Source organism: Lissotriton helveticus, chromosome 4_1 (assembly GCF_964261635.1).
Source record: "Lissotriton helveticus chromosome 4_1, aLisHel1.1, whole genome shotgun sequence".
Taxonomy (NCBI): Eukaryota; Metazoa; Chordata; class Amphibia; order Caudata; family Salamandridae; genus Lissotriton; species Lissotriton helveticus.
Window position 1 is genome coordinate 1,097,059,707 of NC_136063.1, and position 25,023 is coordinate 1,097,084,729.

General features: G+C 43.4%; 1 protein-coding gene across 1 annotated transcript in view; it reads right to left on the minus strand.

Annotated features, from left to right (window-relative positions):
• GALNT12 (polypeptide N-acetylgalactosaminyltransferase 12) overlaps positions 1-16,580 on the minus strand; it is a 1,011,450-nt gene extending 994,870 nt beyond the window's left edge. Inside the window, exon 1 of the mRNA XM_078687689.1 lies at positions 15,924-16,580. Coding sequence (XP_078543815.1) covers positions 15,924-16,546 — 623 coding nt within the window. The 5' untranslated portion in view covers positions 16,547-16,580. The remainder of the gene's footprint in view (positions 1-15,923) is intronic.
• Between the last annotated feature and the right edge of the window lie 8,443 nt (positions 16,581-25,023).

Below are 25,023 nucleotides of genomic sequence, written 5' to 3' on the forward strand. Positions count from 1 at the left end.
TACTCACCAGTCCACTACAGCAACGTTCATACCCCACAAACTTTATTAAGAGAGCCAAGATGTGGAAACAAATCCTAAAGCCACCTCTGACAGGATGGTATATGTCACCATATATTCTAGCTTTTCCAACAACATAGAGAAATGGATTATGAGAACTGGCACATTTTGAAACTCTGGCAAATGAGCATTCCAAAACAACCATTCACCTTCAAACATAGCCAGAATTCGAAGGATATTTTGCCGCATTGCCAACCCAAGAAATATAGTACCCTGGCTCAAAGCAGGTTGTGGGGTCTACCAAAACCAATAGGTTACTATTTGTGCGGCTTTTGCACGGCCTGCCAGTCTACTGAAACCCGCCCAGAAATAAATCTCAATGTGAAGACACCGTGGGAGTTATTCAGCATGACTAAACTATAATAATAAAGGGGTAATTTATTTGATTACATGCCCATGCCTCCTATGATATATAGGAATGACAACTACGGAAATTTGAAGAACAATCATCGAGCACAAAAGCAATATTAGATGTAAACAGTCAACAACTAAATTACCTAATCACTTCAAATAGCTGTGTCTTAAAGAAGATGAGCTGAAGTGGATGGCAATTGAAAAGTCAGAAATGGCCATAACAAAGATAAACATGAACTCCTTTTTATTAAAGGACTCTGGATATACATGTTGCAAATTGATTAATTGGTGCTTAGTAATGAACTACTATGGATGTTCCTATCACGGATGAAGAGATAACCTAACCTATCAGTAACTTTGGCCCTTGGAAGGATATGTACATCCATAGATATTACACAGATGTGGCCAGGGTCAGGTAAGCCATATCCAGTTTTGGTATAAAACCACCTATCAGCCCTTGACGGACTACACAGACCATAAAGACATGACAGGATTTGGTATCATGCACGATGACTTCATACATAATATAGTATAAACTAGTAGTTAGTTACACTGGTATGTGAGCAACCTATCATATAAGTGGTGACTAGGACATCTCTATATACTAATTTTCTTCATGTTTGAAGATGTTTAGTAAAACAACTAATCACTGTGATTAATGTATCACAATCTTTCATGAAATATAGCACAGGTCTGTGAACTTCAGCGTTTAGACTTCCCAACAACCCACTGGCCCCTTAATTTCCATATTTTAGATTTGACCACTCTTGAAATACTAGAGATCAATTTCATAATGCAAGTGCATGCACAATTACTAGTGCGATCATTATCCTTGCAGCACCCACAGCAACAAAGCAAACTACATTTCCCATCAACACCATATGCCTCATTCAGGGAAGAGATTGAACGGATGAATGAGCAATTTGGACACATGAATCTTCAAGTAAAGGACTCTCTAGCTCTAACGGGGTTTGGATTGTGACACTTATCTTGATCACTGTGTTCCGACATGTACCGTACTTGTGAGAATGAATTGGGTTTACCCTCCAAATTATGATTGTTATGTGGGCTTTTCTAAGGGCAAAGACACCTCTAAGAGGAGATTTTACAAAACTGACACAGTTGTACTCTTTTATACTACTATACATCTTGTAGTCTTCATACTGACTTATAATACATTTTTACTAATTTCTTTCACTAATTAAGTTAGAGATACTGCCTATTATCTCCACCACTGACATAAGATTATAAGAATTTATCATTAGGTAAGACTGCTGATACAATAATTTGCCAGGTGTGTCCTGTTCACCTGACTATGATCACAATGTGTAGCACTAGCATGAACACAGTGAAAGTTATATCGCTTGAATACCAAAGAATGTTTATGATTAACCATGCTAACCTCCGATGACCTTGACCCAACCACGGAAATTTGGGGCAACTCCAGTGAGGATTAAATTATCCCCTCTAGGCTGTAATATTTTCTAGGTTGCAATATTTCATTTATACTTATTCAGTATAGAGAGCAGCAATCTCCTGAAGAACGCCACATCAGTTCATCTAAGGACGTAATACAGGAAGAAACATATTGATCTCTATTAGTGGGTAGCATTAATCCATACGACTTTAACCCTACCCTTGGGGACTTAATACAATTTAACTAGTCCACCAATAGGTAATTTTTACATTCCCCTCTGTAATTAGGCCTCTTCCCTCCAATATCCTTTCTGCTCATCATCAGCTCCCAGCCTACCATACAACTGCAAAACACCTCATGAGCTCCCCAACATATGGGTAGTAGCTTGCACTTGGATCATAAAGACCAGTTAGGTTATGTTATGGGCATTTGATATAGCGCTGAACAAATCACATCCAGAGGTGTATCCCAGCGCTTGCAACCCAAAGTGAAAAGTGCATACAACCTATAAGAATACCCATGTTTTTAGATGTTTTTTGAAAGCAGGGTGAATCTGAATCATACGAATCTGTAAAGGAAGCTTGTTCCAGTGTAACAGGCAAGGTGGGAGAAAGATCTGCCAGCAAATTTAGCAGTTCCAGAAGAGGCCCAATGATGATGCATGTCTCCTGACAGGTTGGTGAAGGGCTTCCTTTCTGATCACAAGGGTTCTTTTAAATCTTTACTCAAGTGATAAGATTTCACTATTGGCAAGCAGTACTATTTTGTATTGATCATTCCGAGTCGGCATGGAAACCGAGGTGGAACATTTAACATTCATGTCTTGATTTCTTCTGAGTTTGTTTAATCGCAGGTAATTTTTATTGTTACACCTTGTAACAAAAAGTTTTTTTTAATTCAGCTATAAAAAGTTACAGAATCACTTTTTCCACCTACCAGAATGAATCCCTAAAAACGATTTCCTATCAACTGCTTTTTTCAAATAAAAAAATAGAGGTATCTATACTACTATTATAAAGAGAGAACTGGGAACCTTTGGGGCGGGTAAACTCGGGACCCACAGCGCCAATCCAAACAGCCAATACATCATTGGAATTGTCAGGGTAAGCAGATGGACATAGGCTATATAACAAAAAAATATATATGTTAGAAGGGCAAAGTACGTTCTTTGCCAAAGTAGTCCCTTGGAAGTAGCGCCATGTCTGAGGTGGGCGTGTTCGCTAACGACGTGCGTTCGGAACGTGCTGACATCACGGTCAGACATTTTGGTAAAGTAAAGTAAGTAAAGATCAGGTGAGGTCGTGAACCGAGCGGACGGGATCCGCCTCGGCTCCTGACCTGTGTCTCCTACTCGGGGGATGCCGCCGTCATTCAATCTGCGGACTGCGCCTGGGGTGGCGGACCTGCTGTCCGACACCCCGGAGCATGCCTGGCTCGAGGTGCGGGGCGGGTGGAGCAGTGGTGGCTGCTCTGGAGGGCGATTTCTGTTGACGCTGTGGACAGTGACCGCCATCTTGGCAGCAGCGGCGGGGAATGGCCGCAGCGGACTGCGCTTGAGGTGGTCGGCGTGACAAGCAGCCCTCGCCAGTTACTAGCCGGAGCACAGGGGGGACCCTGACCTGTGTGGGTCGCCGGGAGGGCATGGTCAACAGAGCGGTGTGTGTCCCATCGCGCGTGCAGTCTGGGAGTGCACCGGCGAGCTGCGGCGATCCTCCGTTGAGATCTGAGAGGAGAGCGCCCGTCGGGTGCTGGAGCGGAGCGCACACCAGCTGTGGTGGTGGGCCAGACTTGGAGGGCAGTTGCGGGGCGGCCCGGGGCACCAGAGTAGTGCCCCCACACAGTGCCTGACTTTGAGATGGCGGGCGGCGGCTGACATCGCAACGGAGGCACCCTTGGGCTGAGTGCTGACCGATTGAAGCGGATGCAACTCCCAGCGCGGGGACAGCGCCGGTGGTTGACCTGAGGATTGACAAAGCACTACTAGGGGGGACACCAGAGGCTCAAAGGCAGATGACACGAGGTCTGCCTGATTCCAAAATGGCCGACACCACACACGGTGAGCTCGACTCCATGTAGCACCAGAGTGCACATCTACAAGCAGGCTTCAGGCCGGACAGGGCACCTTCATTTTGGCCAGGGACTCTCCTATAAGACGCAGCGGAGAGTCGGAAGACCATAGTTACAGACCCCGGTACGGGAAACACTTGAGGCACTGCATTTGTGGACCACAGACTCTTATGGACTTCCTCACTTTTCCCTCTGTCCTGCCCGCCATTTTGCTACTGTTCTCGGTCGTTTTCCTCTGGTCCCCGGCCTGTCTTCTTGTCCATTCCTTCGTCTTTTACCCTTTTCCCTCGTTTCCCCCTTGATATTCCTCAAATGTTTCTTCCCTTTTCTGCTTTGCCTTCTCTCCTTACCCTGGATACCCTCCCTTGGTGTTGTGACCACTTCCCCCCTTAAGGGAACTCTGCCTGAGGATATCTACTATGTGTGTATATATATGTATATAGGGATAACTCTAATCACTGGTATATGCAGTAGACCTTTGTACCATCTACCGTTTCTATGTGACTCTTAGAGTATATCTAGTCATATCCCTTCCCAATGTATATAGAGATAACTCTAATCACTAGTTTATGCAGTAGACCTTTATACTATCTACCATTCCTAGGTGACTCTTAGAGTATATCCACTCGTATCCCTTCCCTATGTATATAGAGATAACTCTAGTATATGCAGTAGACCTTGGTACCATCTACCGCTCTTATGTGACTCTTAGAGTATATCCAGTCATATCCCTTCCCTATGTATATAGAGATAACTCTAATCACTAGTATATGCAGTAGATCGTTGTGCTCTCTTCCATTTCTATGTGACTCTTAGAGTATATCCATTCGTATCCCTTCCCTATGTATATAGAGAACTTTAATCACTAGTATATGAAGTTGACCTTTATACTATCTACCATTCCTATGTGACTCTTAGAGTATATCCAAGTGTATCTCCTCCCTGTGTGACTTTACATCTTGTACATTTGCAATTTCATCCGTGTGTATCCTTTTTGTAACGCATGTAATCCTAAGTCCTTATGTTTTTCAACTGGTGCTTATGTAAAGCGCTCTGACACCTTCGGGTAAAGTTCGCGCTATAGAAAATCGCATAAATAAATAAATAAACCAGGAGCGCGAGGAGGAACGGCCAGGAGCGCGAGGAGGAGCGGCCAGGACAGCGAGGCTGAGGAGCAGCGGCGCCCGCGGTGGGCTAAGGTAGAGGTCCGACATGCCCAGGGGTAGGAGCGGCCAGGAGTGCGGGGAGGAGTGGCCTGGAGCACGAGGCTGAGGAGCGGCCGCGCCCGCGGTGGGCTAAGGTAGAGGTCCGACATGCCATGGGGTAGGAGCGGACAGGAGCGCGGGGAGGAGTGGCCAGGAGCGTGAGGCTGAGGAGCGGCGGCGCGCTAAGGTAGGTGAGTGTCACCCGGTCTTTGGCCCACAGCTGCACATGTGGTTGGGGGCCGGGGATTCGGGACAAGGCATGCTGCCGGAGGTCTGTGCACGCAGACCATGTGCGGCTGCTTGGGGGCCCTGAAGGTGGCGGTTGCGCTCCTGAGGACTGCACCCTGAGCCTCATTGCCCCCGGACAACGTCGGGACGGGCTGCTAGTTTTGGATAAAATTTTGAATAGTGTAAAATCTGCCTATTGTCGATCTCTGCGCCTTATTCTGATAACTTAAGAAACTGGAGCTTTGTGTAAATACTATACAGGAACATCAAAAAAATTATAATATTTTAGAGCCTCAATATTGAAATGTTATATATTAGCAAGTCATTACCTACTGAAAGTCTCAATACCATAATTTCAATTATAAAGACAAGAGGCAGTGCACAATCCCACGCCACTGTGTCACAAAAGAGTCAGCAGGAAACAATTGCCTTGAAAGCTTTTAAGGGTGGCAGGTTATTTAGTTCCCTGGATTTCACATTAAAATGTAAGACACCCCTCACTGTAGCAGTGGCAGGTATCTGCAAAAATAGCCAGTGTGCTCTTAAAACAAGTCTCTCATAAAATATCACCCAAAGTCAGTAGCGGCTGCCCCTGCCAGGCAGTCATTCACCATCTCCTTCTGCCACAACTGCTTGGCATGTTACAGTTTTTACATGAAAGCAAAACTATCTCACACATTGTTTGGTTGCATTTAAAAGCTGTAATATTATTATCTTGCCAGCAGAAGAGGGCTCTACTAGCTGTTTTGCACATGACAAGCGGAGGCTGTTAAAGCACTGCCTCACACAGACACAATACATACCGGACATCCTGTATTAGCATTAATGCAGCGCAGAACATCAGATAATGGAACTTCAGGGCTTGTCAATCACATTCCAGCTTCTGACTGGGTGGAAGCTCTAGGGTCCGCCTCTGGTTTGCTGCAGATGGACGGGTGGGAGGGGCGGAAATCATGGGCCTTCCCCAGGTATGTTTTTGTGTTCAAAAGCCTGGCTGTGTGTATCTGTGTACTGGGGGATGCAAGTGTATGTCTGTCTGTTTGGTCATGCCTACAACTGTGTGTGTATGTACGTCTATTTGTATGTCAGAGCAAGAGTTTAGTGTATGTGCAATCTGAAAGACTTGTCTGGGGTTTGGCAAGGCCAAAGGCAGAGTCCTGGGCTTCTAGCAGCCTCACCACTTCCATAATGCACCAGCCGCCACTGTCCAAAGTAGGTTTAAGTTAGCAACACATTGCATAAAATGACCATCGGTAAACCACAATGGCTTTATCCTGGTTCAACAAAGATGGGGAATAGTACACTTAAAGTAATTCATTTAAAAAGGACTCACATTTGTGTGTGTATATATTTATAAATATATATTTATATAAATTTTTTTAATGCTGTTGGGTTGCTTTTTCAAGTTAATAGTGCCCTGTGTAATCCATCTAATGTTTCAGTGACATCATCTACTTGCGATAGAGCAGTAAACATGTCCACTATGGATAAGTTCAACAATAGGACTGCAGAAAAGTACCCTAACTTCAACCAACCAAAAGCAGGAGAATGTCTCATATATCCTCACCAATATTTCCTTTTTTTTATGTATTGAGAATTTAATACTGGTACAAAATAACCTTAATCATAATTTCATACATTATTCCATCTGGCAGGGTAAAAAAAACAGGAAGTAAATACAATAAATAGACATATATATATTTACAAATACTTCAATATTTACAGGAGAGTGATAAACCCTCCATATATAGAGATAAGTTATATAGGTAAATATATACTAGCCTATGTTTGCAATCGTACGTCCCTCCAGGCTTTCAGGGGCGCCCAAATATTTAACCCAAACTCCTGTGTTTTCCTGCCCTTATGTGCATAAAGTGTAGACTCGATGTTATGGATACCCAGGAGCCTGGTCAGCCACATCTGAAATGATGGAGCAGTAACATCCTTCCATGCTGCTGATATAAGAATACGTAGCACTGCCACTGATAAAAATATAAATGCTTCAGTCTCCCTATTTAAACCCAGCTTAATTTCACTACCCAAGATCATTAAGGTCGGGGATAGGCTGATTTTTAAGCCTAATAGCCCTTCCCAAAATGTCTCGATCTCCCCTTTTACCACACTTAGTTTCTCACAATGATGGAACATATGCAACAGGTCCGCAGGCCCTTTCAAGCATCTGGGGCATCTATTATCTTCCCTTTTGCCCCAGTCAAATAGTTTAGAGGGTGTAAAATATAGATTAAATAGTGTTTTAAAATGTTGTGCTTTTAAATTAGACGAGCGTAAAATCTCTTTATCTAGGTGTAGCGCTTTGTCCAAGTCCACATCTGGATCATCCAACTTTGTGGCCCAGGCAGCTTCATTTTTTTCCAGATCATCTTGGATCTCAACTGTAAATAATTGTAATCCTCCGACCCCCTTTTAACAAATAGTCCAAGACACTACACCGATTGCCAGGTAAGATGCGAGGTCTTACAGCTTTAAAATTTTGCGAGACCTGAGCATATTTGAAGCCTTGGCTGCTAGATATCCCATATTTCTGCTGAATTGCAGCAAAACTCATCACACTATCACCCTGCATTATGTCCCCTACGATCCGGATACCCTGTTGTTCCCAGCATTTCCATGCGCCATCCACACTTAAGTTTGGGAAGAACCCTGACTCCCAGAGTGGCGTATGAACATTGATCTTTGGGATTAATAATATCTTCTGAAGTTTTTTCCAGAGCTCCCAAGCACTCTCCAGTATCTTATAGCACATTTTCTTGAAATACCTACGATCCGTTTTCCTTAACAGAGCCCCCACCACCTCCCTCCCCATTAACAACTCATATATAGTAGGGACATTTTGATTACTATGTGGCTGGTCTTGAGTATATGGTTTGCTTGAAGATGGATCAAATAGGATTGCCATTTGGGTTAGTAGACAAGCCCAATGACAGTACCTTACATTCGGAATTCCTAAACCACCTAATTCCTGTGAGAGAGACATAAATTTCAATGAACGCCTAATCTTCCCATATTGCCATAAAAAACTCATAAAAATGGCCCCCATTGATATTATCACCCCCTCATCTATTAGGAAGGGAATGGAACGAAACAGGTAGAGGACTTTGGGTAAAATAGTCATTTTCAAGACATTAGATCTACCTATTAGTGACAAATGCAGGGTGTCCATTCTTTTAAGGTCCCGCTTGATCGTTTTTAATAGTGGGACAAAATTATCCTTTATGATTAATTCTGTTGCTGCGTTAATTGTCACTCCCAGATATATTGCAGAATCTACATATCTATTATCTGATTTAGCGATATTTTTAGTGCCAATCACCTGGGTTTTCCCTTCATTCAAACGATATCCCGAGTGCCGCCCAAATTCCTTAGTAATTTCTACCAATGCCCGCATAGCTGCAGCAGGATCCACCGATGTTACTGCCAGGTCATAAGCTAATATTTTGGTCTCAAATCCATTAATTATGACCGGCTTGATTTCATCATTACGCAGGATCTGCCTAATTAGTGGATCAATATACATTGCGAACAGGATGGGTGAACAGGGACATCCCTGACAGGTTCCCCTTGTTATGTTAACTTTCCCCGAGCTTTCACCCATCAACTGCACCTTGGCAACTGGATCGGAATACATGGCTTTGATGGCAGTCAGGAATCTTGGGCCAAACCCTCTTCCTACGAGTACCCCCCACAGATAGTCCCACCTAACGCGGTCAAAGGCTTTTTCAGCGTCGAGGAGGATCATGGCCATCCCCTTTCCCCCCGACAGCATCTGCCTCAAACAAAGATATTGCTCGTCTTATATGATCGGTTGTACCACGACCTGAAATGAACCCATGCTGCCAAGGGGAAACGAGACCGCCAATGACCCTCCCCAAACGCTTCGCCAAAATGTTAGCATAGATTTTATTGTCCGCATTTATAAGCGATATCGGCCTATAGGCCCGGGGTTTTCTTTTGGCTTCCCTTTCTTGTGGAATACCACTATATTTGTGTCCTTCCATGTCTCCGGTATTTTACCAGTGCCCATTATACCATTAAATAAATCTAATAACATAGGTGCCACCTCCCTAGATATACATTTGTAAACCTCCAATGGGATGCTGTCCGGCCCTGCTGCCTTACCAGCTGCTAACTCTTGTAGTGAATCGAGCACTTCATTACCCATCAAATCTCTCTCCAATACTTCCCTCTCTAACTCCTCCAGTTTAGGACCTTCATCCGGATAGCCCCCCTGTGGCTTCTCCCCCTCCATCTCTTTCTGGTATAAGGTTTGGTAAAAGTTTTTAAATACCTCGAGAATCTCCTGAGGTTCTACAAACTCCCGACCGTTCTCCTGGATACTAGTTATTATATTTTTCGTGTTGCCCTGTCTGACCCTGAGTGTCAATGCCTTACCCGCCTGCGCACCTGTTTCATACATTTTACCTTTATATGTTTGATATTCTGAAGCAGCTTTTTCGGCCATCTGTTTGTGTATCTCTGCTTTAACAGAGCTAATTCTCGACTGACTTTCTTTACCTTCTTTCCCTTGTAATATATCTTGGCCCTGTTGCTCTTCCGCTTCTATCAATTCAGCTAGTAGCCTATCCTTATCTGCCAGCAGTCTTTCCTAATCCGGGCAACATAGCTAATTGTTTGCCCCTTAATGCTGCTTTAAACGCATCCCAGACACGGTTTCTGGCTGCACTATAGCGATTGGCGTCAAAGAATTCCCGGGTCCATTTCTTCAGATGCTCAACATATAAATTATCTGCCAACAATTTCCTATCGAATGTCCAGGACCTTTGTTTCCTTGCTGACTTTAGACAGACAATCGTAGCTCAAATACAGCGGGCTATGGTCCGATAGGACCTTAGGTAGCTTCCTGATACTAACTCTGCTCATTTCTGTGGATGAGATTAGGAAATAATCCAATTTAGTATACCTTCGGTATGGACATGAGAAATACGTGAACCCAGGATTACCGGGCTCCTTAATACCCCATACATCTGATAGCCCATGGGATTGTATCATAGAGCACAGAGCCCGGAATACCCTTGGCTTCCGGCCTAAATACGGGTTTTTATTGACCAGGTCGACAGATATAATTAAGTCTCCACATACCACAATAGGAGTGGGCCAGTTAGACAGTTCTCTCTCCAATACTTCAAAAACCTCGGGGTCATCTTGGTTAGATCCATATATCCCACAGATTGTTATCCCAAAGCACATTTCGGCCAATGCCCATCTCCTGAACGCATCAGCCTTGGAGCGTTTAGCCTTCCCAAGCCCAGTTTTCCCTAACATGGCTACTCCTCTTACTGTTGAAGTCTGTGATGAGCATGACAAAATATCGAAGCCTCCCAAATTGAGCAGCTGTTTTTTTGCCCACAGTAGATGCGTCTCTTGTAGACATAAAATATCTATATGTTCTGATTTAACGAAGTCGGCCAATCTACGCCTTTTTTTACAATCATTAAGCCCTCCTATATAAAATCGAGCATATACTAAGGTTCACCATTATAACATTTGAACATTTCCTTCACTTTTTGTACCAACAGCTGAATAATGGCAACACGCATTCCAAAAAAACAGTACCCCACTCCCAAAAATAACAACACAAGCACATTTGTACCATAAATTCTCTTTTTTAGATTTTCTCTCCACTTACTCACCCCCCAGCTGCCCCCCCAAACCACCCTTGACCCACCCCTGCTCCCCCCTCCCTGCCCTTCCACCCAACTCACTCCCTTGTGAAGCCCTTAGACCTTGGTCTGTGCATGTGATGTTTGCAGTAGTAGAGGTTTAGGGCACTTCCACCAATTACGATAAGCACATAGTGCCCTTTTACTGCCCCCAGCCAAAAATTAAATATAAGAAGGTTATAGCCACACATAATAATACAAAATCCAAACACAGAAGAAGATCACATCATGACGCCACATCCCCCCCTACCCAGAACCAGCTAGTGTCCTCACCTCTCCGCTAGCTTCCCTAGCTACCAAGGGAGTCCAAATACTCTTGTGCTTTCACTTCTGACGCAAAGTACTGAGTCCGTCCTTCCTTTATTATTTTGAGCTGCGCTGGATTGATAAGATATACCTGAATGTGCCTATCCTGAAAAGGTTTTATCAGTTGGCGCAGCCTCCAGCGCCTCTCTACTGTTACGTGACAGTAATCTGGCCTGACAAAGAAAGTGACTCCCTCGCTAGACCTTCTTGCCTCTGAGCTGACTTTTTTAGCTATGGCCTGTCGTAGAATGAAATTGCCCCGAAAAATTAAAATTGCCCTTGGCTTATCACCTCTCCCTGTACCAGCTCGGATTTTAAACGGAGTACGGTGCGCCCTCTGAATTTCCGCCGACCAGTTCCAATCGGAGAGTTCTGGAAAGGCCAATTTGAATAGATTTATCATGTAGGCCCTGACATCTGACCCCTCCACCCCTTCTGGTATCCCAAGCACCCGCAGATTATTCCGTCTAAGCCTATTTTCCATGTCCTACAGTTTCCACTGGACATCGATGACCTGGGAGCTTTGGGACTCTACTTTAGTGGTGGCTGCGGCAGCCTCCGATTCTGTTGCGACAATCCTCTCTTCAAGATTTGACACCCTATCTCCCACAGTGACACATGCCTTGGACAACTTTCTAACCAAGCCTTGCATTTTCCTCATTGCCACTTGTGATTTGCGACTGTCCTGGCGTGTTTCCTCACGATGGGCAAGAATTGCCTGATGAATAACCTCTAAAAGCGGAAGATGGGTTACCAGGGTTTCTACATTAGGGCTACCCTGAAGTGGCATGGCAGAAGAGTGATCCCAGATTAGATCAAGCACAGGCTGCTCCTGCAGGTTTAGTTGGACGTTAGGTCTTTTAGCTGTACTAAGGGGGTCCTGTTCAAGATCGCTTTCAGACTCAAAGTTATTCTTCCCCTGAGATGAGCTCCAGTCATCTTCTGACCACTCTGAGACAGAGAAGAAACATTCACTACTTTCCTTTTCTTTACCATCAATCCCGGCCATGGAAGGGCACAGCCCTCCAGCCCCTTGCTCTCCCGATTTACCATCATTGCATGCTTGCACCGGCACCAGCGCTGCCCGACCGCTCTCCGCCTCGTTCTCTCCCTGTGGGGTAAAAATGTCATTGCCCAGGGCCAGCCCCTCAGTCTCTGCTACCTCAGTGCTGTTAGGTGCTTTGTCCAAAACGCGAGAGTGATTAGATCTAGTGTCCCCCATTTCACCGTAAATAGAGACCTCCTCTACCTCCATTATCGGATTTTTGATATGAGAGTTATTTTGGTTAGCAGTATCCTTTGGCTTAGGCGTGGGCGCCGCATCCATACCTGACACTACTGCATCGATCTCCTGTGAGCAAAGTGCGGAGGCAGCTACCTCCTCCATGCTACCGTCCTTAGGGATCTGCCCCTTGCCGCTCCGTGAAAACATCTCTGGGATTGATGCGGTCGCCTGTTGAGTTTTCGCCGTGATGTGCTTCCCTTTCCTTTGCGGCTCCACTGGGGGCGTACGCAACTTGCATGGTGACTCATCCTTTCAAGGTTCCTGCCCAGGTTGCTCTGTTGTCTGAACTTTCCTCCTAGCTGCCGCCGCTGCTGATTTCGCCGACGCTCCAGCCACAGCCTTGGGAGCCATTCCGTCTGTGCTCAGCTCACTCCGCTTGCTCCGCTCACTACGCCTGTCTCCTCCGCCACACCTGCAACGCCGACGCCGGATCCGCAGAGACAGGACACTGCTCAGTACACGTAGCAGCCTGATCCCGGCCCACGCCGGACGCGCTGTCTTTGATGTTGCCGTCCAAAATGCCCAGTGAGTAATAAACGGCATTAGGCTACTTTCTTTCTTTGATCACTACCATTCATTGCGGGCTGACACCAGTGCTGGGGGTCAAACAAACCGTGCCCATTCCGCTAGTACTGCAGAGCGACCACTACGCGGTCGCCATCTTGCTTCCTCCTACCCGTCTCTCCCCCTCACCAACATTTCCTATGTGGATCTCCAACCCCGTGCCCATGATGAGCCGGCTCAAATCCAGAACCAATAACTCAAGCAAGCAGTTTTGGTCACAACTGTGTCAAAAGCCAAACTAAAATCTACATAAGGATAGCCAAAAGAGCAGTATTACTGCACGTTGAATAAAGTATTCAAGCGCTAGATTAAAAAGTGGATAATAATTATGCCAGGTCTAGTGGCACATTGGACTGATATATCCCCTCCAGTAATACGTGTTTAGCTCATGGTCATTTGTGAATTCTAGTAAGTCCACTTGGCCATTCATCCTTACAAGGATGATAGAATGGGTACAACTGAGTTAGAAGATAATATAAACATCTGTTATTCTACTCCAAGCTTGCACAAAGGTGAAAACATATGCTTTAAACCCACATGGTTTGTTATGTTTTATCTGTAAGGTTCGAATTTTAGAAGATCATTGGATATTCTCCTAAGGCTTACTACACAAGACGTGTTAATCCTCACTTCTTCATGCTGCATTTTTTTGGACTTTAAAAACATTCCTATGGCAGATGAACGCAGCAAAGTACAAAACAACCACAAAGAAAACATCAAAAAACATTTCTGAACTTTCCCATGCTAACTAAATCATGTACCAGCTTTCCCTCTTGAGGTTATCCTACAGGCTCACTAAAAGTATTTGGTGACATCCTTAAAAATCCTTTAGGTCTAGTTAAGAGGCAGCCTAAATTTAATGGCTACGAACACATGACAAGTGGTAAGAAAATCCACTTTTCCATACTGAATTGTGAAATTCAGTCATATATCCCGACATTTAATGATAATCCAATCATATCACTGGATGGCTGAAATTTAAATCTTGTTCACGACCCACTTATTCCTTTAATTTTGTAGCAAATCAAAGTATATTTGCCTCAAAATTAGCTGCCTTCTCCCTATGCCCATTAGCCATATGAGAAACGTTTTTATTACCACATGAACTGTCTGGAAATACTTCCCTTACTCCCTCGTATATAATCTGGTAAATTTGGTACATTTCTTGCATATATAAAATGGAGAAAAATACTCATTACCGAGCCAAGGTATGCTACGGTTTTGTCGTTTTAACTTTTCGAAGACTGTGTCTAATGCTAGTTCTAGAACCTTACTAAAAAGTCCCTTTATCACTACTGTCGCAATAATAAAAGCATCTACTTTCGAAACTAAAGACATTTCTATACCAAGAGTCCAGAATGGTCATGATGCAATTTTTTTTAAATTAAAACATGTACCCATCTCATAAATATATCTCTTTCCACTCCAAACATAATATTTACTCTTGTAGTTTAAAAAAAATCCATTCTGAAAAGATTAAAGGGTTTAAGGCTACTCAGTGCCAAGCTACTGCATATATGTTGACATACCACTAATTTACTCATGACTGGAACTTTGGCTATGCTAAGAATGACGAAAGATCTCTGCTTAGCTTGACGTCCAACATTTCTGTCACTGTAGAACTTCCGAACAGGTGCGTCGTCGCCAAGCCTCACAGATGAATTTGTGCAAAGCTCAGTCAATACATGAACATTGAAATAATTAATTGCCCAGTGGAAGATTGGGAACGCGAGACCTGCCTATCGTTTGTAAGGACTAGGGGTGGGGCGACAAGTTAACACGTTTACATTACCGCAAATACACGTCAGCGTACTCGGTAATCGTCAATAAATTGTTCATTTTATTTCTCCTTGCACTTGAATGGTTGGTCAAGAACAAGCAGAAGGGAAGGGCTGTCTTGAACGAGAATGGGCGGGGAAACAGAATGGACAGCATTCCTCTGAGGATGGCACCTGCGCAGCGTTTCTACAGCATGACCTGCATTTGTATATAAAGAATGACCTGCATTGTATATGAAGAAAAATTAAAAAATGCCATTTGCAATGATATTTGCACTTACTTCAAAACCGAACATACTTTACCCCAGAACAGCCGACAGAACTTTGTCAAAGACCACATTTTGTCAAAACTGGTTGAAAAATCGATAATGCTCCTATTAAAACATAGCTATCAATCTGTTGCAAAGGGGGTCGGAGGTTTGGGGGTGAGGATCGCTACACTCCAATGAAATCAGTCTTTTCATATCCAATCGTTCCCCGGAATAAATGGGGGCCAACTCTTTCACTTGCATCAGGGCCTAGCCTAACCCCCCTTTACTGCGCCACTATCCTCCTATAGTAGGCATGGATTCAGAGGAGATGAAAATATGCAAAATACCACGATCAGCACACAGCACGTTTTTTTCTTCAAACAAATAGTAGTAGCTATAAAAAACAGTCTGAATAAACCCTTTGTATGAGGTACTGTCCTACACTCGAATAAGAAATATAAATTATGGTTAATGATAGTGGCAACAGAGCTCAAAGTGATGGGAAACTTAAGGATTGCCCCTAATAGGTCTAAGAAAGCCAGGTCTACTGTGTGCCAAAAAAGTTTAGTAGGCTTGTTGGGGAGGGTGTGGCAGGTTGGGCCAGGCACACTTAAGTGGCAGGTGCCCGTCTGTCTCTTCCATAGCACAACATCCTCTCTGCTTTCTCCCCCTTTGGTCATCGGCTACCCGGCCCTCCACACCCCACACTCACAGAGGGTTCCAGCGTTCGGGCAGGCGCCGGTGCAGGGAGATGCGCTGGCTCAGGTAGGTGTTGATCTGGTGCTGGTTGATGCTCTCCTCTTCCTTGGCGCGCTCCTCGCCCTGCAAGTTCAACTTTACTGCCCGGCCCAGCTCCCCCAAAGCAGCCTCATCAAACGGTGGCTTCTCGTACACCGGCTTCCGTAAGCTGCCCGCGTCCTCCCACGACACCGGGTGCGAGGCGGCAGCCTGCTGTCGCTCGGGGCGCCGAGGTAGTTCTTGCTGTAGGTCGGAGATGGAGTCCCTGCCGCCGCCGCCCCTTCGTATGAGCACCAGCAGCCCCCACCCTAGCCCCAGCACTGCCAGGAGGAGCACCCAGCGCCTGTGCCCCCGCAGCCCGTGGCGTCGCCGGCCCAGCATGGCGATGAACGAGCGTGAACGGCACGGGTGTTTGGTGCGAGGCACAAGCAGCAACTTCCTCAAGTGCAACTCGAAGCCTCGGCCCCGCCCAGAGAGGCGGGACAACGAGGAGCACCGTGAAGGACTGTGGACCCAACGAACTGTCAAGGAGTGCTGGGCCAACGCGCAGGAGGCACGCCACCTGGAGGTGCCAACACAATGCACCCACTGCCCCATTCCCCGTGAGCAGCCGGACCAGAGCCGCTTACTTCTCGATGAATCCGGGAAGGCGGAGGCGCTTCCTCCCCTAAACACACCGCCCGGCCCCTACCTATTCAAGCTCAGACCAAAGCTGACATCTTGGCAACCCCAGAGTGCCCTTACCAACGTGTCAGAAAAGCACGGAGCACTCCGGCGTGGAGAGTTGCTGAATTCTAGATATGCAGAGCGGCTTGATTTTAGGCTCCACCCTTACATTGCAAAAAAGTGCAATTATATACACGCATTTGACATTATAGTCACTGTGTTCCTTAACTTTATTTGCATGTGTGAAGCACTAAAACAAGCATTAAAATGTATTCACAGTAGAAACTAAATATTCGTACACGTGCACTAATGATCCGTTTAAAGTTAAGACTATTCCTTATTCACATTTTACAAGGTATTGTTATAATTATTCTTGTATACTTTATTCAAATACAAATTGTACTCATGATAGTACTAGGCAGGTTGGAAGGGATATAGAGGAACAGAGCAGAAATGCCCAGGTTGTCCCTGTCCAAAAGAATCCTTGGGCCACTTCCTATTTGCATGTGTAGCCTACAGAATACCTAGAGGAAGGTGGCTGAAACCTGTTTGTAGGAACCTAGGGGTGAGGGATCATAGATTAGCTATGCGTATTTTTTTAACAGATGTTTCTTCAATGTATATGGTCTGTGGGGTGGCTAAATATGTGGCGAATGCTTGGTTCATTAGGTCAAAACTCGTACCCATTGTCTGATTTGTTTTATGATTATGATTTGTTTTATGTACAGTTATTATGGATTTATTATGGATACTGTATATGTACTTTTATGAAATTTTGTTTCGAATAAAGTATTTTCAAAGGTTATTCTAATGTTGCTAGAAAGGGTTAATTTGCTTGGTAATAAAGGCTTATTAGTATAATTATTCTTGTATACTTTATTCAAATACAAATTGTACTCATGATAGTACTATATCAAACAGTTAAATAATACAATAACATTTTTTAAATGTTAAGAACAAACACATGAGAAACATCCAATGATTTGAAATTACACCCCCCTCCTCAATCAAAAGTATATGAAACACAGGATCCTGGATTTAAAACCAAGCTGCAAATGTAGTGTTCATTGTATGACGGGATCTAACAGCTGCTTTTAAATAGGCACCCAGGTGTATTATTTCCTTCTCATCCACCAAATAAAAGAGCATATTCAATGCATCCCTCAAATTTTTAATACATTGTTTCCTTAAAAAGGGAATCAGAAAATGCTTTACATACATAACATAAAAACACAGAAAAACGTAAAATGCAATACTGTTTGCCCTGAGTGTCTGCCGCTAGGACAAGATAAAGAATCCAGACCAGTATTAAAACCCAATGGGAAGCACAGCAAATATTTCACTGTGCCAGCCTTATACTGGAACAGAAGGTTCAGTAACCATCAATCCCTGACTCTAGACAGATATCCTGCAATTTTGTCTATAGGAGCTGCTAGCATGTAGGTTGTCATGCTCACCTTTTGTTTCGCCAAACACATTCTTTCAAACGCAGCCTGATCATATAGAGCCCTCCATAACTGTTTTCTACTGATCTTTAAATTGCTGGTTGAGTCGGTAAACACCAGTTCTAGGTTAACTGAGCGAAGGCTGGATCCAACACGAGCAAGCTATGGACTCTCAGTACCCTTTTCATAGCTAAGGCTATCCAGAATGATATCTCTGGTTAGACAAGCCTTCCCATTTTTCCAAATGGATAGCCATAGTAAAGGAGGTTAGGCTTTAATATTGTCCTGGATATAAGGAATATCCAAATCTCTGTGGCAAATAAATATGAAAGAAGAAAGTGGTGCCATAAGAGCCCGTCTGCAAAACCTATTTTCCTCAGCCTGAATAGGGTTACTATTCTGGAAGCCCCACACTTCTGCGCCATTCGTCACTGTAGGAAAACATGGGGCTTTATATATTTGCAGAAGTGGCCAAACTGCTCCCCCCCAACTTTGGTTTTGGTAGGCTAAATAAAGTGGCAATAGATTTTGATAGTTTTAGTTTGCTTCGCCCAACTTGTGGGACTCACGTACAGGTAGCTGTAAATGTTAGGCCAAAATAAGAAAAAGTGCTGATGTGCTTTAAAGCAATTTTGCCTACCAAAAAGACAAACAATGTTTCTTAGGTCCACAAGCCATAATAAAAGTTCTTTAAAAATTCGTATGCAAATCCAAAATGGCCATGAAATAGAAAAAATACACTAACTGCTACAGTGCTCTTGGTGTGCGCACCATTAAGACAGCAACGTCCGCAAACGAAAGCATAGGTAAGAGAGAGACATTGATTATTGGAATATAAGGAGTCTGATGCTTTAAAGACAACAGATAGAGATTATTAAATATATAATGAATAAAAGGGAGCCAGCATGTGCCCTTGCTTCACTCCACAAAAAACATCTATTGTTGATGATACTGCACCCTCTGCAGTGGTCCTAACTTTAGCATTCATACTGAGTGAAGATAGGCTAGGAAGTGCACCAATGTATTGTCCAACCCCTATTCCAAAAGAATGGACCAGAGCTTGAAACGATTTACGCAGTCAAATGATTGTGACAGTTCAATAAAGGCTAAATATATGGGTGACTGATGTGCAATTGTGTACTTACCAATAATTAAGAACACATTTAAACATTGTTTCACAGTGCCAAGTTTGCTCTGAAACCGTATTGGCAGGAATATAATACTGAGTTCTCATCTGTCCACTCACTCATACGATTGTATAAGACCGTCCAAAGAATCTTGACCGTAGGGTCAATTTGGGAGATTGGTCCTTAACAGTTCGGTTGGATGTGATCTCTCATTTAAAAAAAGGGTAACGAATGATGATGATTGTTGACCACGTGTACTAGGTAATGAACAGTTCTTCAGTCCGTGAAAAACATTCACTAACAGAGGAGCCCAAAACTCTGGTGAGTGCTTAATGAGGTCAAATTCAAATTTCTTTATTCGATTCACACAAGGTGTATCATAAAAGAGTACCTATGATTTAAAAAAAAGCATATACATACATATAAAATTCATTGATCTAAAAAAATAGCATACGTGCAATTCACATTACAGCCAAGAATTCACGAGTTAACACATTGCTACCATTGTTTTTCTTCTTACTTGGGTCGCCCTAAGAAACCTTGCAAGTACCACACATGTGTCGAGGCTTGGAAGCAGTTGTAAATATAAAAAGGCTGGCCTGCATTGTTTAAAGTTTAGTGATTTCAACAGTACAATAAGGGAACTTCTCAGATCTCTGTAAACTTTACAAAAAAGTGCAATGTGCATTGTTGATTGGTTTGATACAATATCACATGGACAACGTTGTAAATCTTTTGCCCAGTCATTGGGGTTTGGAAAGCTTATCAGGTGGTGGAAGATGTTTAATCTAAAACGAGTTAAAACAAATCGATGTTAGGCATTTAAAACATTAAAAAGGTATGGTTGCATGGAAAAAGTAGTCAGGACAATTTGATTGTAGTTCACAGTTGGTTTACCCAATTCCACGCATAATCACAAATCCGCCAGATGGTTTAGAGACTTTTTTTAGTTCTTTCCTCAAGATGTTTAACAAGGTTTCTGGATGCACATAGAATTCCAAACGGCCCATATCTGTCAAGGAATTCTTGATAAACTTTAGCCAGGGAATCTTTAAGGCCATTTCAGAGTCACAACATTACTTAACTATGGCACGATTCAGGACCATTTTTTTGTGTGCCAAAGCAAGTGTGGTTGAGTCCTTACCAAGTCAATTATGTAATTAGTCCCCAGCTCAGAGTGACATACATAATTTGAGCAACTGGAGGGAAGTGCTAAAAGGTTTTAAAAAAATACATTTTCCACCGCCTGTAATGATTCAACGTTTGCATAACCCCAAATGTCCGAGCCATACATTGCAATGGTTCTACACTTTACATAATAAATTGATAACATTTCTTTGAGTTGGATATTCCCCAGTTTTCTAGCAAAATTGCAAAGTGCTGAAATGGATCTTTTAAAAATTGCAATCTTCTTGATTCAATAGCTCATTTTCATGTACCCTCACTATCAAATAGAATACCCAGATAGGAAAACATTCGAGTTTGGGGTAAAGTTTCGTTTGCTAAGTGAATATTGCAACATTTCGTCCCGCACATCCATTTTCATAACAAATGTCTTGCTTGTGTTATTTCGGAGCCCTACATTTTCCATCAACAGGGTAAATTTATCAAGTATGCTTTGCAGAGCTAGAGGGGTACGCGCCATCAGAACGGCATCGTGCACGTAAAGTAAAACTGGGATTGGTCATTGTTTTACCTGTGGCAGATCCTCACACGAACTAGCCAGAGTGTTACCCAAATTGATTATATAGAGGTTGAATAGAAAGGGGGCAAGCAAGCACCCCTGACGGACCCCTTTTTCTATTCATAATGGGCGGGGACAATCTCCTTTAATGCCGAACCGTACCCTTGCATGGCTGTTTGGGTACAGATGTCTTAAGAGAGCAATAATTGTACAGTCGATACCCATTGAACTCATCACTGACCACAGTTTATCATGGATAACGCAGTCAAAAGCTGACGATAAGTCAACGAATACCGTGTACAAATTACTATCTTTAATGCACGTGTATTCGCCCAATAGCAAGTTCAAGTTAATAGCTTGCTCATTAGTGCCAATGCCCTGGCGGAATCCATATTGTAAGTCAGTGATCCTGTTGTTGCTATCTGCCCAGATTTGTGACCTGACTAGAATTATCTGACTCACCACCTTTACTAATGAGTCAAGTAGGGAGATCGGTCTGTAGTGTGATGGACAGTTTCGGTCACCTTTTTAAACATAGGTACAATTTCAGACTCGGCCAAAGGTAGTCTCGTACATTGATAAGATCTAAAGACATTAGTAAGGAGGGGTGCCCAGAGATCAATATTAGCCTCGAATAAATCAATTGGGATGCCATCTGGACCAGGAGCTTTGTTTCCCCTCTGGATCTAATAGCAAGGGGAACCTTCTTCCACAGTAAAATTTAGAGCAACCCAGTCGGGTGCGGGGGCAAGCACCTGTGTGGCAACCTCAGCATTTAGTATTGGATTATCAGTTGCACTGGTTGCATTTGACGAATAGAGGGCAGAGAAGTCTGTTATCCACTCTTCCTCAGTCATGGCAATCTTGATTTTGGGTGTATCTTTATTACTGAGGAATGGGGAGTTAACCACGCGCTAAAATGCGGTGGTATCATTACTTCTGCTAGCCTCATGCAATTTCTCCGACACTTCCTCTTTTAGTGTTTTCTTACTTTTTTTAGAGTGAGCCTGCATTCCTGCCTCCAATACTGGATCTCATCCATATTTCTAGGTTGTTTCTTCAGTGCTCCTATAAGCTTTTTATGGGTCCTGCTGCATACGTGATCAAACCATCCCTTCCTGTGTTCTGAACCTGCCTTCTGCCGTGATAGTAACCCCGCCTTAATAGCGCCAGGTATTTGTTCGAAGGATTCTGTAATAACGGTAGCCTCCTTTGTGTCCTCCTTTGTGTTATCCAGACAAACGTTAAAGGTACCTTTATGTTTCTGAATTAGATTCCCTAAAAAGACATTTGGGTTAACCACGACCAGCGAAGTGCAAATCTGTTTTTTTCGAGTGAGCTCTAATTTCTCCACTGAAAAGGTACGGGAAGGGTGCCTCTGCTCCTTTACTAATTCCAGGTTTAACAAAAGGATCTGAGGGTAGTGATCACTTAGAGCACACTCGTGTATGGCCAAATTGCCAATATGAGTTGAATAACGGGTTGAGAAAAGCAAGAAGTCAATAACACTTTTACCCATAGTGCTGTCAAAGGTACAATGTACCTCGGTAGAAAACTCGCCAAGCTCATTGCAAAAGCCTAGATCATATTTGAAAATGAGCTCGTTGACCCTCCTACCATACTCAGAATGTGCAAAATGGGTGGTATCTTCCATTGTTGGTGAAGTCAACCCACAGAAGGGTTTTGAAGGCAGTTTGCATAGTTGGATTTTAAAATCCCCCACCCAGAGTATTATTTACTCCCCAGCCCCCTGTAGAAGAATGGTGTCCAGGTCACTTTCAAGGGAGGACAGTGTGGCCAGTATATCAGAGCCGCAAGCATTGTTATGAAAATTTACTAGACAAACCATGAGCCGTCCCGAAAGAACGATGCTAACAATTTGATAAAAGGAACTGCTGGCCCTAAGTTTTACAGGAGAAGAGGAATGTATATTTGATACATACGTACAGAGACCACCCCTATTTCTACCGTGCCTAGATGGAATGGCCGGCAAATTGTTGGTTTCAAATCCATTTAGATGGCAAGGATCCATAACCCATGTTTCTTGTAGGCAGACTATAGAAAAATTATTTATAAGTTTTAGCTATTCTGGTAGATTAAGCTTACTATGCAACCCAGTGACATTCCAGGAAATCGCTGTAATACTAGTGGGATCTAGGAGCATGGGGTCACTCAAGGGCTCTTTAGTTTGTGCAAAAGGTGACAAGGACATTACATCTTCAGGGCTGGAACACAACTGCAAATTCGTATCAGTAGGGGGGCTACCAGGTCTTTGGGTTAGAGTGGTCATAGATAGATTATCATTTAGTCAGTCTACCCAAGCAAGATTAGAAAGAGTATCAAATCCATTGAAAATGGGGATAGAAAATAGAGGGGAATTTACATAGTTTACTCCAACAATTTGGGGTGAATGGTACAATGTGTCTAATGTTGGTGGGCAAAGTGAAGTCAATACTGTAGCAGGGTTTCCGTTCTCCCACAGAACTGTGCATAGAGATTTGGAACCTCGGCGAATTAGGGTGACCCAAAACTCACCTCAGTACCCAAAATCCCCTTACCAGGCTAGCTACAGTGTCTCATTGGTTATCACAAACTTCCAATGATTAGACAAACCAGAACATGAACTTACGATACCTCAGGTTACGTGGAACACATGAACACTCTTTCGTTATACAATCATTTCAAACCAGAACGTGGAGTAAATGAGGACACGTGCACATTTGAAATATTTATTTACTAATGCCGTTTTCTCAAACGCAGTATCTTAGATAATACAAGGAAACATATTATCACCAGCAAAGTTATCAGCATAGTTACTAGTCCATAGAAAGCAAAAGGTGATAGCATGCTAAGATGCTTTAATGAATAAGGGTTAATAACACCTAATTCTCACCCTCCCTAACTAGCATATTATATTAATATCTAAGAAGGTCTCTTTGGGTTTTAGCAGGGCGGGCCCATACCTCAAGATCCTAGTATGAAGAGATCACATCAGCTTCCACCAGCTCTCTCTGCATGCGAACCGCATCAAGTGTGTATGTGTGTTCTAAGCAAAGCAATATAAAACGCGCCTAAAGCCAGAATTTGGCAGGAGCTGCACTTATGTTATGTCTATGAAGGTGCGGAGATCAGACCTCACAACAATTCTGTGTCGAGTTATCCTTGAAGCTTCAGCACTCTCTGTACAGACATAGTTTACTAAGCAAAGCTGATATCAGAGCAATAACATATTATTCTCATGTAAATCACAACGCTCTTGTAGGTTGCAAGCTAAATCAACAATTAAGTGTCGTGTGCAGAAGCAGCAAAAGGAAAAAATGGTGTTTAAACATTTAATAAGCTCTTGCTAACTTAACACAGTATATAGATAAGCAGTAACTATATGACACCCCCCATGATCCAAGCACGGATAAGATAAGATAAGATAAGATAAGGGCCTCTTCATGAAAGCAGAGTTCAAGAACTATGAGCAATGTTACAATTTAAAAAGTGAAGGAGAAAAAATTATCATCCAAAACACCCAAAATGTCAATACAGTGTTTATTTGTACAAGCCAATAGTTCGGGGAGGTGAAAAATTCAAGCAAAATTTGCAAAAAGTATGTCAGTAGAAATTAAGGGGCCGTGATCTGAAACTCGGATAGCTTTTAGGGCAAGACCGAATATGCAAAATATGCAGCAACAGCCTCCAAAATGAAATCACCGTCTTCATCCGAAAACAGTTCAGCCATCCAATTTAACAACGGGAAAGAACATACGTGCTCTTCCAGTACCGGAGCCTCTAGTACCATCAGAGGACAACTCGGTGGGTTCTCAAGAAAGCTATGCTCCAAGAAGTCGAGCGCTGCTTCGAGAATGTTCCAATGACCCATTAGTCCATGCATCGCTGCCAAAGCCATAATCCTTTCGCCAGAACAAACCAACTCGTGAGTAACGACGGGACTCATCAGCTGATTAAAATCGATGTCAGGAGATACCGTCTTGCAGAGACACAAATCAAGGGCCCAGTCAAAGTCACAGCTCAGGCAATGAAACACAGGCTGGACACAGGTGAAATAGGAAAATCGAAACGATAATCCATATGCCGTGCTTAAAGTCGCAAGCGGCAGCGTGCCATAGTACTCAAGCATCCGGTTGCGAAACAGTGCCAGGA